This window comes from Ambystoma mexicanum, chromosome 2q (genome assembly GCF_040938575.1).
Source record: "Ambystoma mexicanum isolate Mex_15411 chromosome 2q, UKY_AmexF1_1, whole genome shotgun sequence".
Lineage (NCBI taxonomy): Eukaryota > Metazoa > Chordata > Amphibia > Caudata > Ambystomatidae > Ambystoma > Ambystoma mexicanum.
Window position 1 is genome coordinate 942,452,185 of NC_090924.1, and position 15,532 is coordinate 942,467,716.

The following is a 15,532-nucleotide window of genomic DNA, read 5'->3' on the forward strand; positions in this document are numbered from 1 at the left end:
TGGAAACTGCTCTGCTGAACGCCTTTGAAGATCTGCTCACTAATCTTGATTCTAGCCTTTCTTCTATCCTCATCCTTCTTTCTTCCGCTTTTAACACCATCAATCATGCCATCCTGATCGTCTCCGTTAGGACCTGGGCATCATGGATCAGGCCCTGGTTTGGTTGACCTCCTTCCTCCTGGACCGACCCGCTCAGGTTCCAGGGAGGGAGGTGTCAACTCTAGCTTGAAGGAAGATGTACCAAACCTTTCCTTCTTTAAAGTCCGGAACTAAAACAGATGGGCAAAATGCAGGAGAACTGAGGAGACAGAAAGTGGAAGATCCAGGAAGCAAAGAAGGAATGGAGGCAGAAGCAGATGGGAATGAACAAGCAGCAACAGAGGCTGGCATAGGCTGGTGAGTAACGTAGCAAGCCGAAGAACACAGGAGGAAGGATGCAGGGGAAGGAGCTGCAGAAGTCCGGAAAGGTAGAGGGAGAGGGTGCTAGGAAACGGCAAGCCTAGCCGGCAAGCGGAAGGGGACCAAGGAGAGAAAATGGGAAGGAATGGAGGACAAAACTCCGGTTGCATCTTACTTCTTACTCATGTGGATAACAGAGGGTTGCAAAACTCCGAGCGAGGGACAGGATGTTGGGATCTGCTCACAGCGGCCATCTTGTGAGAATACCAGACCGCTGAGGTTCGTTCAGTAGAATGTGTGACGGAACCTCAGCAACACCGCCAACATCTCCACAGACCCCAATGTCTAGTCATCACACTGGACTACTGCAACAGCCTCTTTCTCAATCTGCCTTCCTCTACTCTCCGCCCTCTCCAACTAATCCAGAACAGGATTGAGAGATGTGTCCTTAGTCTCAAGCGCAGGCACCTTATATCTCCAGCCCTGAAATCTCTCCTATGGCTCCTGGTGGCTGCAAGGATAAAGTTCAAGACACTCTTCATCGTCCACAAGACTGTTTGGGCCGGGGCCCGCACTACATCCAACTCTCTTCCTAAACACCTTCCTTCTCAAGCACTTCGTTCAGCCACCTCCGACTTCCTGAGGGTCAGACGCTTCTCCAGGCAGAGAGTGGGGGTAGAACTCTCTCCACTGCAGGTGCCGCGCTATGGAATGGCCTCCCTGCCCCTCTCAAACTTGAGTCGGACCACGTGAATTTCCTGAAGTTGCTCAAGACCTTCCAATTCCCCTCTGCTTTCTCTCTCTCTCTCCTCTGCTGACCGACCTGTCTGTTGCACTGATTGATTGCCTGGCTGGATACCCTCAGAGTCTCACTGGTACCAGGCTCCCCCGGGACCAGTAGCCCCTGCACGGCCTTTGGGCCTATTGCACACATAGGCGCCATTTCTGAAACTCTACAGTCCCCTTCCTCCTTGCAATTACCCAGAGCTGCACTGCCCTGGCTGCCCTTACTCAGAGCAATGCGGCCCTGATTGCACTTCCCCTTCCCCTGCCCCTGGCACTTGCCCTAACCCTCTACACTTGCATGTCACACTTGCACGATCTTAATGACAAAAGGCCTAGTAAGATCGTTTGTTTTGTCCTCCCTCTGTCTTCCCTCCCTTGACTTGTCACACCTAGAAACACGTGTGCACAGCCGCGTTATAAATCAATTATCATATCATATCATTTGACTCCATCACAGCCTCCCTCCACATCAAATGGCCATTTGTATTTCTTACATGTTAGGAGTCTTCCTAACATATTGTCAGAAATCCAAATCGCATCTTTACCATGCGTTCATTGTTCCTATCTAACATACGAATGCAAATATAACTGTGTAACTGTCAATGATACGCTGTGGTCCACCTAAACCGTATGGACACTGCTCTGACACGATCTGTCTGTGGCCTGTTTGCTCTCAATAAAGGTGCATACATGAATACATACAAATGTGCTCCAATGCCCCCTTAAAGAGTGGCAGTGCCAACCGCCAAACTAACTCGGAGACAAATTCTCCAAATAGTTTTAACACAAACACTGGGCAGGGAGATGAACCTTAGAATGTGCCAGGGAGACCGGATTTGAGTAGATTGCACTGCCACCGCACACAGGAACTTCAAATGCATCCAGCAGTCTGAGCTTATAAACAATGTACAGGTGGGACATGTTCTAAGTCTTTTGCTGATGCATTTGTCATTGTTTTGTGCTAATTTCCAATACGTGCTTGTAAAATTCTGGTGGCCACTATTTCATGTGTTCTTTTGTTTTCTTTACTGGCACATTGTCCGTGTGACTTGAGCTACGAGGAGCTGCTCTGTTATTTTTAGGAATGACGTCCCCACGTCACTGCATCCTTGTGCCAGGGGTGTTCCTGGCTAACTTTCCCAGGAGTTTGTAACCTCTTGTCACAGTGCACTTATGTAACAGGAAGGACGTTGAGAGGAACTAACGGAACACACACGTATCAGGCCAGACGCCCAGAGAGCTGAATAGGAAGTGCCGCCTTCATGCACTGACATTCACCCGCCAGCTTTGACTCGTGTAACCCGCTTTCAGGCAGAAGCAGGCTTCCTAGTTTAGGCTTTGCCTACAGTTTCGCCTGCTTTGCATTGGGCCGGACTGACCGAAGAGATGCTTTTAAAGTGACCTAGGCCGTTGAGCGCTGTCATGTCCTGGGATTGTGGATTTAGGTATCTCTTTGCTCTTTCTCCTTCCATCAAGGCCGGAGTGATGTGCAAGCTCCAGGAGAGAGAGGACATTGGACGCATCGAGCTGGTGCAGAAGCTTGCGAGGGAAAGCTGCCAACTGCGGCACACGCAAAAGAAAGAGTTTCAGACCCCAGAACAAGTAAGATTCTGTTTTACCTTTTGCAACTTAATGTCGCATTTTTCAATGTTTAGTTATTTGAAAGTTTACGCTTTGCATGTGTTCACATATCTGATATAATGTGTGTGTGTGTGTGTGTGTGTTGTGCATGGCTGCCAGGACAAAACTTACAATAGTTAGTAACACATGTGTTATTTTTCACTAGGTCCCACTTACTTGAAGCAGCATGCACCTGTTCAATTTACTTGAACAAAATACGGTTCTTGCTTTTCTGGGTCAGCATAGTTGGCATAAACACAACCATAATCACTAATGCATAGTAACTCTGTACAGTGTCCCTATAATTTTACACAATTACATTGCTTGAATATGTTTAATGAAATGACAAGAGCTGAGAAAAACCTAGTTTATTTTTGTGAATACAGGAACAATTTTAAATTCCCAAATTGTCACTATTTTGCCACTATGGCCAAGCATTGAGGGACTGGTTCATTGTAACGAGTTACCAGGATTTTGGGGTGAATCGTGGTTTGCCAGATCCCTCAAACGTGTCCCAAGTTTGGAGGATGCCATTTTAAAAAACATTATTTAATAAAGTTCCTTTGGAGGTGAAGCCAGCCCCCACAAGACAATGAATTATGTATTGGTTTACCATAAAACACCCCCGGACTGCATGTAGCTAGGCTTATTGTTGCTCCTCGCGTAGTAGCAGCATTATGATGGTGGGGCAAAAATAAAACTGGGACTACCTCCTCCTAGACCTATTTCATAGACATAGCCTGAGGTAGTATTTCTATTACCTCTACTCTGGTTTGGAGTAGCTTTATGCTGCTGCAAGCCGTGCAAGGGTGTGGGATGGTGGGGAGGTGTCGTTGAGCTAAAGAAAATGATGCACGGCCCTATGGACTCTCCCATAAGGCTGACATTTGCGTGGAGGATTCTAAATCTGTGATTATTTGTAGATCAGCAGTTCTTAATTTGCGCACATTTTCCAGGGCTGAGCACCCCAGGGCGTAAATTCCAGTACCAACCCTTATTGTCTCATATTGTCAAGAACAGAATCTGATGAGTACATTTTCTTGCACGTCAAAATAACTTTTACAACTAGAGACTGATGACATAATGCATTAATTAGTCTAGTTTACAAGTTAAAATGGGTCTGATTTACTAATTTGCCAAAAATGCTAATAGTCAACTGAAAAATGTTCTACTTCAATGCATTCTGTTTGTTAATATAGAGTTAAGTGAGGTTAAAGTGGAAATTACATGTTTTAACTTAATAAAAAGGCTTATAAGTGATTGACATAGTTTGTAAATGCAGAAGAAAGGTCACGTGTGTTGGGTCCATTGCTCTGCATAGGGTGATTTTAGTGTTTTTATTCAGTCAAAGGTGTAAAGCCATCCCAAGTTGGTAGTGCTCAGTCTAACATGCTTGGTTATTGTTTGAAAGTTTTCTCTTGGTATTCTCCTCCTCTACCCATATCAGACTCCATAACTGACACCTGGATCAATTTAAGCCATTCCAGCAGGAAGATCAAAATGCATTGCATGTACGTACACATCTATGCAAAAGTGGATTCTTTGGGATTAGAGCTGGAAGCAGCACTGGATCCAAGATGGAATCATGCCAGGCCTCCATGAATGCCATGCCTGACACATGCTGTACCCACCTATGCTGTGCCCTACTTGTGCCAATCCCACACCTTTGATGAGCACTGCATCCGCTTAGCCAGTAGTATTCCCATTCCAATTATTTGATTATGCTAGGGGTGTGCTCTATGAAAATTCATTAGACCTCCACTTGGTGACAATCATTGGAGCATGGTCTTCAATGCTTGTAGTGGCAACCCATATGCAATATTTTGAGGAGAAAGTAGATTCAAAGTTAGATTGAAATATATATAAATGTGCAAAGTACTGTTATGCTATGTTCAATTGATTTATGCTGCTTACCACTGCCATTTTTACAGTCTACTGGCGCTCACTTGGCTCTGTAAGGAATAGTGGGTAGGGCTGGTTAATGAGGAGGGGGATCCGATAGATGTTGTGCTCATCTGCTGATTTGTGCAGAACTAGGAGCAACTGGCTTGTGTGCATGGTAGCTTTTGGATGTGCATTGTTTTGTGCACTGAGCTTGTTCTCCCGAATGGTGATGTCCAGTGTTTGAGTTGTTTGTTGTCTGAGGTGATTGGGTTTGTAGCTTGGTTAAAGGGATGTTCGATTTGCGTGTTTTGGTGGATTAATTCACTAGTCCTTGGGCGTGTGTTGTAGGTGAGGAGTGTAGGAGAGACGAAATGGTTGGTGGGTTTGGGGTATTTGTAGGTTATTGTTTTACATTCTCAATTTGCCCCTTGTCATACTTGTTTCCTCTTTATGGTTTGTAGAAGCAATGATTGTATGGGTTGTGTGGGACATCCATGGGGTGGTTGTTAAATGATTGGCCAGTGTTTATCTTGGTGAGTTGAATAGTCAAGTTTTTAGATATTTCCTGAAATTTAGGTGGTCTTCCTTCATTCTTATTTCCTTAGCGATTGAGTTTCACAGTTTGGCTATGAGATAGGAAAAGGTGGATCCTCTGAATGTTCATTTCTTGTTTTGTCTTGTTTCTATTTGGATGTTGGTGCTGAATCTTATGTCTCTCCTCGACTGGCATTGTGTGATTTTTCTTTGGCGGAATTCGGCTCCTTGCCTGTGTATTGGTTTATGGGCAATGCAGAGGGCTGTGAAGTTGATGGGTTTCCTTGCTGGTAGCCAGTATAGACTTCCTAGGGCTGTGGTCTCTTCTGTTTAGTCTCATGAGTAGTCTCATGAGTAGTCTTGCTGCAGTATTGTGGATGTGTTGTAGTTTGTTGTTGAGGCGATCAGGCTTTCCTAGGTACATACTATTTGCGTACTCTATCCTTGATAATACCAAGGAGATCATTGTGAGGGTTCTGTGTACGGAGTTGAGGTAAAGGAGGATCCCTCTTATTAATCAGAGGAGGTAGAAGCATTTATTAGCTATTGCCTTGCCATTCCAAGAGGAGGCCGTTGTGCATGAGAATTCCCAGATTTATTATCACTGCTGACATCTCCGTGGTCAGAGGCCATCTGAAGGATGTCTGTGTTGGACCGTCTTCTTGTGGGACCATTACTGTTTCTGTTTTGGTTGGGTTTAGTTTGAGGTTGTTCTTTGCCATCCAGGTGTTTGTCCTGATCTATAAATAGTGGTCCATAAAAAAACACACTGGCAGACTGTTCACATATCTCCTGTGGGGCAGTTACTTTCTGGGATCTCTTTTCATGTCTATATTCCAGTGGCTGAGGGGCAGTGGTTGAACCACAGGAAAGTGGACATTCATAACCTTGAAGTCCAATGGCGTGCCTCAGTGCTCGAGAAATATGCCCTATTGTACTTCTATTGAGCTGTAGAATTGTTATGTCTTGGAATATATTTTATAATTTTGGACTCGAACGAGGACTCCTAAAGTGATCCTGGCATTTGTTTCCACAGTTTACACACACACACACACACACACACACTTTCTATGCCTACAAGCAGTCCCTGTGCCACTTCTGCGGCACCGCGAAGTGAATGAAGCGAGGTGTTTGCTCATTTGCGAGTTTCACGCTGTTTTGCTTTAATGGACCGCTGAAGTCAATGAGAAACTGTATAGCTGTTTAGCCTCTGGGGAGAATTATTTCCAGGCCGCTGTGAATCGGCACAGCTGCGCGGTTGCAAGCCTGATCTGCTGCGGTAACTGGAGGCTTCCTGTGGAGTTCTCATTTACCTGTAACTGCGTTGTGAGACTGCGGGGAGCACAGGGAATGCCCACAGCAGGATGCTTAGCGCGTTGAGGTCTTGAGCGGAAGGCTTTTGAGCATGCATGGGGATTTGAAGTCTCTCTAGCATGTATGGCACTCGCATATCTGTCGGCGTTCTTGCTAAGTTAAAATAATGCAGTTAACGTCAATGGCAAAGACCTTCCCTTTTCAAATGGCACAAAAGCCATTGACTTTCAAGAACGGACAGACTCTATTTGCTATGTGCTGCTGTCCCTAAAACGTGCTCCTTTTGTTTGGTTTTGTAGTTCGTTACAGAACAGCCATTGTTTAGGTTGTCTCATTGGCAAAACAAATGTGATTAGAGTGTAGCAGATTTAAACACATACTTTAGACACTGCGGATTTGATGTTCTCTGTGATGGTAGCGTGTTACTTATTGGTCCCATCGGTTCACCTTATTAGGAGCGTGAGGGACCTTTTCGGAGATATCGTCGAGTAAAAGTCCTCATTGCGACACGACCAGCAATGTCTGAGTCCGAAAGGATAAGGAGGCAGGGAAGGACGAGAAGGGACACTCTTAAAGACATATGACTCCATCATTTAAGAGTTGCTTAGCATAGCCATTACGAAATCACGCCATTACCAAACAGGCAAGAGCCAGGGGAGACATGCTACATGTTATTTTACTTCTAGGACAGCACATACCGTGTGCACTGGGGAGGCCAGAGTGCATGTGGTCATTTTGGGGAATTATCCAACTCACGTTCCACTCCCAATTTCCAAGTCACTCAATGATACAGGCATCAGAACAAGAAAATATACCACGACAATGAACATCCACCTAGGTCGACAGAGAAGGATACTCTTTCAGTGCCTCCCAGCATCTTGGGGACACAAGGGGGTGCTGTGCAGACCGTGTGCAGATCTTATAAAGATCAGGGAAGAATGACATGGACAGCTAGTAGAGGCAGTACGAATATGCTCCAACAGATCGTGGCCACACCCAAGCATTGCTGTTGGGAACCATTAGTATTGAGGTGGAAGACACAACTTGAAGCTTGCCCTCACCTGTGTGCAGCCTCTTTGAGAAACAGATCTCCCATTGCAGATCAAAAGGTTCATTGTAGCATTAAAAGGAATCCAGAACTCTACCTACACATGTCTCTCTTTTCTAGCCTCTCTGCTGTCCCTTATGAATCTGAATTACAAGGGATGTAGAGTAAATGCAAAAGAAAACATGCATTGGCAAAGCCAATAGTTTTGGCTAGAAGAGGTCAGCATCTGGAAAATTATGTATGTGGACATACGATAGCAGTGCTAGGCAAATGCATGACACCTGTACACAAGCCAAAATTGTTGGCTTTGCCTGCACTTGTTATTAACAGGCCTTCACTGCAAGGAATGAACATGAGGTCATACTTACTACTTACAAATGAAGACATTAGTTAAGACTCATTACACAAGTAGGGCCGTTACACCTGCAAGTAAACCATTAACTCTCAAAAGACTGCTTTGAGATAACAGTGTGAGGCCTTATTCAGCACAAAGGTTGATATTTCTGAATGATAGAGCTTGCTCAAAAAGATCACACAAGGATGTGGTTTAGGCAGGGGCAGGTAGTGGGTGGTAATGGCCATAGGGATTAGCATGGTCTGTCAAAAGGTGGTTAAAAACAAACTAAACGTGCAACCTGTGTGTCCCTCCTCACATCCCATCTCATCCTATTTGTTCTCCAATGCAATCATGTTGGCTCGTATGCTGTGCTTAATAGCCAACACTTATTACCAAGTTCCCACCCTCCTCAACCCACAACATCCCAAAAAGGAAAAGGAATACATACCTAGCACAGAAACTGACTCGCCCCATTGCTGCGACTGCATAACAATTGATTATTAATTCAATGTTCCTCTTCCATGATGCAATAGTTGGAGGCTACAACATTTAAAGGGGAAATGGTTGCTAATGGTTTCCAATCCAAGCCATACACACAACATGTCTCAGTCTTTTGCTCTACCTTTTCGGGTTTTGACATCTGGAACTGGTGGTTCTATCTCATTAAGGGGATACATTTTAACTGACTCTGTCTGGTTCAATGTTCCAGTAAGAAAACAATATTAAAAGCCTGAGGGTTGCTAAAGTACAATTGACTCGCATATTGCCCACCTGGAACCTTGCTGGTTTCCCGTAATCTCATTACATATGTTGCTCCAGATTAGGAACAGTCACTGGTTCATATCTGAATCCAAAGATTTCTATCTGGAAATGAGTCATACAAACCCAATCGCTAATCAAGTAGGATTGCAACCTTTAGGAAAGGAGGCGTTAAATGAAAATAGGCCTTGCTATGTTGCTAATTAAAAATGAGGAAGCATAAGAGTTTCACATTTATACATATACCTTATTTTTAGAAACTGCTACATAGTATGCAGAACGACAGATAAAATGAATCAACCTTACAATTATAATCTCCCATTTGCAATGGGTGACTGCAAAGTATTGACAGCCTGTTGTAATTTTGAAATATTTTGGGGCACCCGAATTGACTTTGACAGCATCCAACCAGTGACACCCAATGATCTGCGGGAGGAGGGTGTAATAAAGCCCCATTAGATCACACAGGAGTATTCTAGACATTCTGCAGCTCTTATTAGTTCCTTTTGTGATTGGAGCCTCTCACTAATAAGCGCACACTTTGTGAGGCAGTTGAACATGTGTTCATAATGGTATGATGTTCATTAATTGAGAGTGGGGTTTTCGCTGGGTTTTTTGCAGAATTTCTTTTTTTCAAACTCATTGAAAAATACAGGTGTTTGTTAAGGATATATAAGGGGTCACCGGTCGGGAATAGTGTGACATTAATAGGGGATGGGGGTTGGGCTGGGAACCCCCCAAAAATAAAAAAATAAATGTTCAAGGAGTTTTTTCAAAAAAACTATTTCGACAAAAAACCCATCGAACATAACAATGTGGATGAATGAACATGAAACCATTCATAATATCACTGTTAAAGGCTATTTGAAAACTTCTTTATAAATATTATATAAACAATTAGGCAAAATTATGACATGAGGTCCTATGATTTTTCAAGGATATTCAATGTAGTCCTCCTGCCAGACAAGTCATTGCAGTTTTGTCATCCAAGTTGTCCTTTTCTAGCTAACGTCATGTTTTGAGACACGAGGCAATTTAACGAGAAGTCAGCATTTCCTTTTCTTAAAACAGATGACATTGTCAGACCTATGGACCACAATGTATCTATTTATTTATACATGTGCATAGCGTTCTTAACCCTTGGGCGTCTAGGCTCTTGTTGCATCTTAGTATGTTACAGACAGTTAGCAGGAGGTGTGCTGCTAGTGAGATAACTTAGAATGTTGCAGAAATATAGCAGGAAGAGATCTGTTAATGAATAGTAAGATGATTAGTTACTTAGGGAACATGGTATAGGAGACTTTCATCTCAATGAGGTGGAAGGGCTTTGGTCCACTGGTATCTAGGAATACATAGGCGGTTGGCGTAAGCAGACCGGGTGGGCCTGGTCGTGGTTGGTTTGGATAGTCTCTCGGCTAGGTAGCCCAGGGCGGTGTTGTCCAGGCAGCGGTGGGCAATGGTGAGGATCTTAGATTTAATCTGTTCTCGGACAGGGAGCTAGTGTACTGCTCTCCTAGCTGTAGAGATGTGATTGCGCTTTTTAAGCCCCAGCCCGGCCCTCAGGGCAATGTTCTGAAATGATTGTTTGTAATTTGTTCAGGTTTCGCTCTGAGGAGCCTCCTAGGAGCCCTTTGCAATAATCCAGTTGTGCGCCAATAATGGTCAATGTTATGGCAGTTGCAAGGAAAGGTTGACTCGCATTGATAAGTTTTGTCACATAAGCAGCCGAAGAGGCAGTGGCATTGACATTCTGAGATAGTGTTAGCATGCCATCTAGGTGGAAGCAGAGTGTCTTGACAGATGGTGAGACGTGGATGGTGTGAATGTCAATGGTAAACAGCTGAAAGTCTGGCCTGAGCTTGGCGAGGGGGGAGTGGATGCCGACAAGAAGAAATTCAGTCTTCTCGTCATTGAGACACAAGCAGTGGGAAGTCATCCAGCCTCGCATGGTTTCATGAATGGCATTGATATTGTGGGAGTCCAGGCAGTGATCACCAGTGTGGGGGATGAGGATCTGGGTGGCGTCAGCGTAGTTTGTATATTTGATAGTGAGCGAATCAAGAAGGTCAAAGAGGGATTTAGTATAAATATTGTAGAGTGGGGGAGATGCAGGATTCTTGGGGCAATCCACAGGTGATGTGTGTGGGTGTGGAGGAGTGGTTGTCAGCAAAGACAATTGATGTGCGGTTGGTCAGTAAGGATGCAACCCATTTGGCGTCATTTGCAGAGAAGGAGACAGTGGCTGTTAAGTGGTGGCAGAGGATGGAGTGGTCCACCAATCAAAGCCAGTGGATAGATCTAAGCACATAAGGAGCGAGAGGTTGCCAGAGTCTCCGATGTCATCCAGCTGTTTTTTTAAGATAAAAGAGTGCCGACTCGGTTCCAAGGCTGGGCCCGAAAGTCTGATTGACGTGGGCTTAAGATGTGGTGTAGCTCAAGGTGTTGTTGAATTTGGGGGTAGGCGGCCCGGTCTATGATCTTCAGGTGGAAGAGAACTGTATTGATGAGCCAGTAATTAGTGTGGATGGATGGTTCCAGCAAGGGCTTTTTGAGGAGGGATGAAAACCATTCACTATGCACATCTGAGTATTCACCATGCGCATCTGAATTCTGAAAAGTTGAAAACGTTACTATACTAAATTAACTCTTCTGATTCACTCCTTTAAAGTAATTAAATACTTTAGTGGCCTTTAGTGACATCCCTGCAGCAAGCACCTGGGAATACCTAGTTACTTCTGTACCTGAGCAGTTTTGTTCCGAACCATGTCCAATTTCTTTAACAACTCTGTACGTGTAGATTATTTTCCAATATGGTGTGCAGTGTTAAATGCTTGTAAAGATTGTGCCTACTGATGGAGTAGTTTTCTTTCATGCATTCCACCCAGAATCCTGTGTGTTCAGTGTACTATTGGTCTGAGTGTAGTAGCATTGTGCAATGCAAAGTAAGTTCTCTTGCATAGCACCTATCTGCCATTATTGGTGACATCACTGCGCTTGTACATAATTTTAACTGAGCATCTGTTTTTATTCTCTTTTCTTTCACGTGGCACCTGAACCTTTGTGTTACTTTTCTGTTAAAGTGAGCAAACGCTTAAAAACAATTGATTTTGCAAATGCTGAAGCAGTTTAAGAAATATCTATATTGGAATCTGTGGTATTGAGTTTTAGATGATCCTTTGCCCTGTTCATGCCTTTGATTGTTACATGGCATGTTGTGTGACCACAAGGGCCATTAACTCTGATGCCCTGATCCCTCTCATTGTTTTGCTCAAACTCAATCTCTTGGCTGCCCACATCACTGGACAGTTCAAAGACACCTGGATAGCTCCCGATGTATTGCATTTGCTTGCTTGTTCCATGGCTGCAAGTCAGATATGTTTTTCAGTGATACATGTGATAATGTTTTACCATGTGCCACTCACCCACAAGGGAAATTACATCTGTTCAATCGATGATCTACTTATTGCTCTATGATGTCAGCATCATTGTGCGATGTGGTCACCACTAAGTTGGAACACTGCTCTAGTTTCACTTTGCGTGCAAGGATGCTCTGAAAGATACCAGCAGTGGTGGCGGTAGCTAAGTTTGATGAAGAAAGGTATCCATCAAGATCTGTTTGGAGGACTTCTGATGCTACATTTAGTGACACTAGCACAGAGTAAATGCCTTGTATCATCCTTAAGACTGATTGGATCACATCTGTCATGCTGACTTCTACTTTGAATGTTGTCCTAGTGGTCTATCATACCAAGTGTGGAGGGGTAGGGGGGTAATTGTCATGTGACTTGGGATGCCAGTACAACACATGGCCATATCTCAAGCACCTCTCGGATCACAACAAGAACACTCTAAATGTATGATTAGAGGATATACTCACCTGCGTGATGCGGATGACGTGTTGAGTCAGGCCAGACCCAATGCCTTAATACCGTAAATAACAGTAGATTGTTGCCAGCTAGATTCCGGTGTTCACTGATATTTCTGGAGTAATACCTAGGTGCTCTACTCACAATCCCATGTCTACACATATCCTACTTGCCAAAAGGAACATGATTGCTAGGGAGGAGCACACTAAGGGCCCGATTCATTGAATATTTGACCGGTTCAAAGTGAGTTTGCACTGCTGAAAAGTGACTTTGCACTGCCGACACAAACCCTGATTCATGGAACCGTGCAGAGTGTATTTTTTGCACTGCAGAGTTCGGACAAAGTCAACGCATAGTCATTTTTGCAGTTGAAAATGACTTTGCCTGGCAAAAATTCACTTTTAACAGTTCCATGAATCAGGGTTTGTGCCCGCAGTGCAAATTCACCTTTCAGCAATTCAAATTCAATTTGAACCGGACAATATTCCATAAATCGGGCCCTACATCTTGGCAACATTCACAAGGTTAGAGAAAGCCAAGCACACTTAGTCACTAATTATAATTTGACTATAAAATGCACACGCTCCATTGACACTCTGCTAACGTTTCAAACACATTAAGTTACTTTTGTCCACATCTTCTAACAGTTATAAAAAAATAGGATTTCCCAGTCTTCTTGTTTAAAGTTGGTATTTTATCTGAAATTGGCCCTGCTAATGCTGCGGTCTTCAAGGTACAAATGTGAAATGTGTGAGGGTTTCAATTCTTAACTTGGTAAGCCAGTGGTCGAAGTCTACAAAAAGAAGTTCTGGAACTATGTTCTCTGCTGGCCTGCCCCCGCTCCTCAACATACCCCATCACCCCGCGCCACACCCCTTCCCACGCACAATACAAGTCTACAAACAAATGTGCCTGCTGTTTAAGGGAATGTTCAGTGCACTGAAGTACAAGTTTCAACTTCTTCCTACACTTTAAAAAAAAAAACTAAACCATTCCCGAACGATTTATTTTTACAATAAAAGTATAGGGACAGTAAAACCTTTTAAAAAAGTAGAGGAGCACCGCTCCCTCCCACTTCGACCACTGTGTTTAGCCCAAAGGCCCACTATCGTCTGTTCTCAATGAGACATGTCCCAGATGACTTCGTAAGCATTCCTGGAACCATGCAATGGCTAGCCTATATGAGCGTATAGGGTCTTAACTGCGGATCATTCAACCCAGTTAATAGACAAGTTTGTTATTATGGATGCAATACAAACTATTGTTTTCCTCAGAGGCCTAAAAATGTGTATGCAGGTGGCGGTTAAAACCTCATATTAAATACCCTCATTCAAAACACATTCAGGCCTGAAATCTGTGCTTCCTGTCAGTACCCGAATTCTGCAGTGGGCACGGGCATTGTTTCAAAATCCTGCAGTTGTGGTATAGGACAAATAGACTTCATTTTCTCGTTTGGTTCTGTGTATTGATTTTCACAATGAGTGCAGTGTTGTTTTTTTCGATATTTTGGGAAAATAGCAGAGTTCGGAAAGCGGTAAACAGTGACCACCAGACAGATCAGTATAACTGCAGTGATAATGTTCTACTGCTGTCTTCCAACCCATCTTAGAATTCACTCTGCAGTGTATGTATAAAACGGGTAGTTTAAACTATAAACTAGCTGTTCTATTATTTGGGAAAATTCAAATGTCTTTTTTTTATTCAACCAGACTTGGAAAACCTGTTCTGATTTGTTTGCATTGTGGCACTTGACAGAATGCTTACTCCTGTCTAGAATGTGTTAATGCGGCTCTCATCTTCAAATTCTCCCTTCCTTTTGCTCCTCAGAGGAAACTTATTATATGTTGTTATTTTGGCATTTATACTGCACACATGTGTGGTGTGATCGAAGTCCCGTTGTCCTAGTGCTGCCACATGGAGCTTTAGGGTCCCCAAGCTGCTGTAAACATGAAGCACCAGTTCTTAGGCATTTGTGGGATGCGGATCCATACTCCATATTTGCAGCGTCTTTGAGGTCTGCGGTCCCAGGAGAAAAGTCTGTGAACTCATTGCAAAAGTCAGAAAATCTGCACACACACAGAATCAGTTAGAAATAAAAGACACGCCATGGAAACTCCTTCCACAGTTCCTCCAAAGCTCTTACCAAGAGTGGTATGCCAGTATCATAGGCAGAGATGAATTCCCTGCAGTTCATGAAAGCAAAGGGGAATTCAAAATGGTCATCTGTGCTCTTTTGCCCTTAGGCCAGTCCCCAACACACAACAGCGCAGGTGCAGTCAGTGTGCTCAGGCCACCTCCAATAGGAGGTCGAACTGGCCCTTAAAAGTCAGCCAGCCCAAACCAGGAGTGCCAGTCCATGGAAAAGCTGCCATCAGGAAGGCTGGATTTCCAGGGATACTATGAGCATGAAGGCTTGCTATGCAGAGGGGCCAATGAAGGGTACTTACATCAGGTACTGGCATGTGATCCAGTGTGAGAGTTGTATTTGAAGAATAGAATAGAAATTTATTGACATTTGAGATTTGGAAAAATGTGAGGAAAAGACAGGTTTGCCTTATAAGGAAAATAGTGAATAGAAACAGTAAAATACATTGCTGTGAGGAACAAGAGAGTTTCATTAGGAGACAGAGATGATTGTGGCAGAAGCTAGAGAATTATTTTGTTTGAAGAGAGGTTCACTGAAGGTTGAGGCGGGGAAAGTTTTGAAGAGGAAGAGACAGTAAAAGATGTGGTTGGAAAGAACGATACAAACTTGAAACATGAGCGAGAGTTTCAGTTAACGAGCAGAGGCGTACCACCGATGAGAGATTGACCAGGTTAAACATTTGGCAAGAAGAAGAGAAGACCATAATGCAGCAGAATTAAATATTATAAGGAAGATGGAAGAAGATAGCCGCTTGAAGAGAGATACTGTTGAAAGGATAGAGAAAGAGACTATTCGGAAGAGATACCTAAAGAGAACATTGAAGCGACCAAAAGTGAGGA

At 43.7% G+C, this 15,532-nt stretch overlaps 1 protein-coding gene across 3 annotated transcripts in view; it reads left to right on the plus strand.

Annotated features, from left to right (window-relative positions):
- Window positions 1-15,532, plus strand: part of RAPGEF5 (Rap guanine nucleotide exchange factor 5) — a 1,543,629-nt gene that overhangs the window by 1,072,237 nt on the left and 455,860 nt on the right. For all 3 annotated transcript variants that reach the window (XM_069648248.1, XM_069648249.1, XM_069648250.1), the window contains one exon: window positions 2,662-2,787. In XM_069648248.1, coding sequence (XP_069504349.1) covers window positions 2,662-2,787 — 126 coding nt within the window. The remainder of the gene's footprint in view (window positions 1-2,661; window positions 2,788-15,532) is intronic.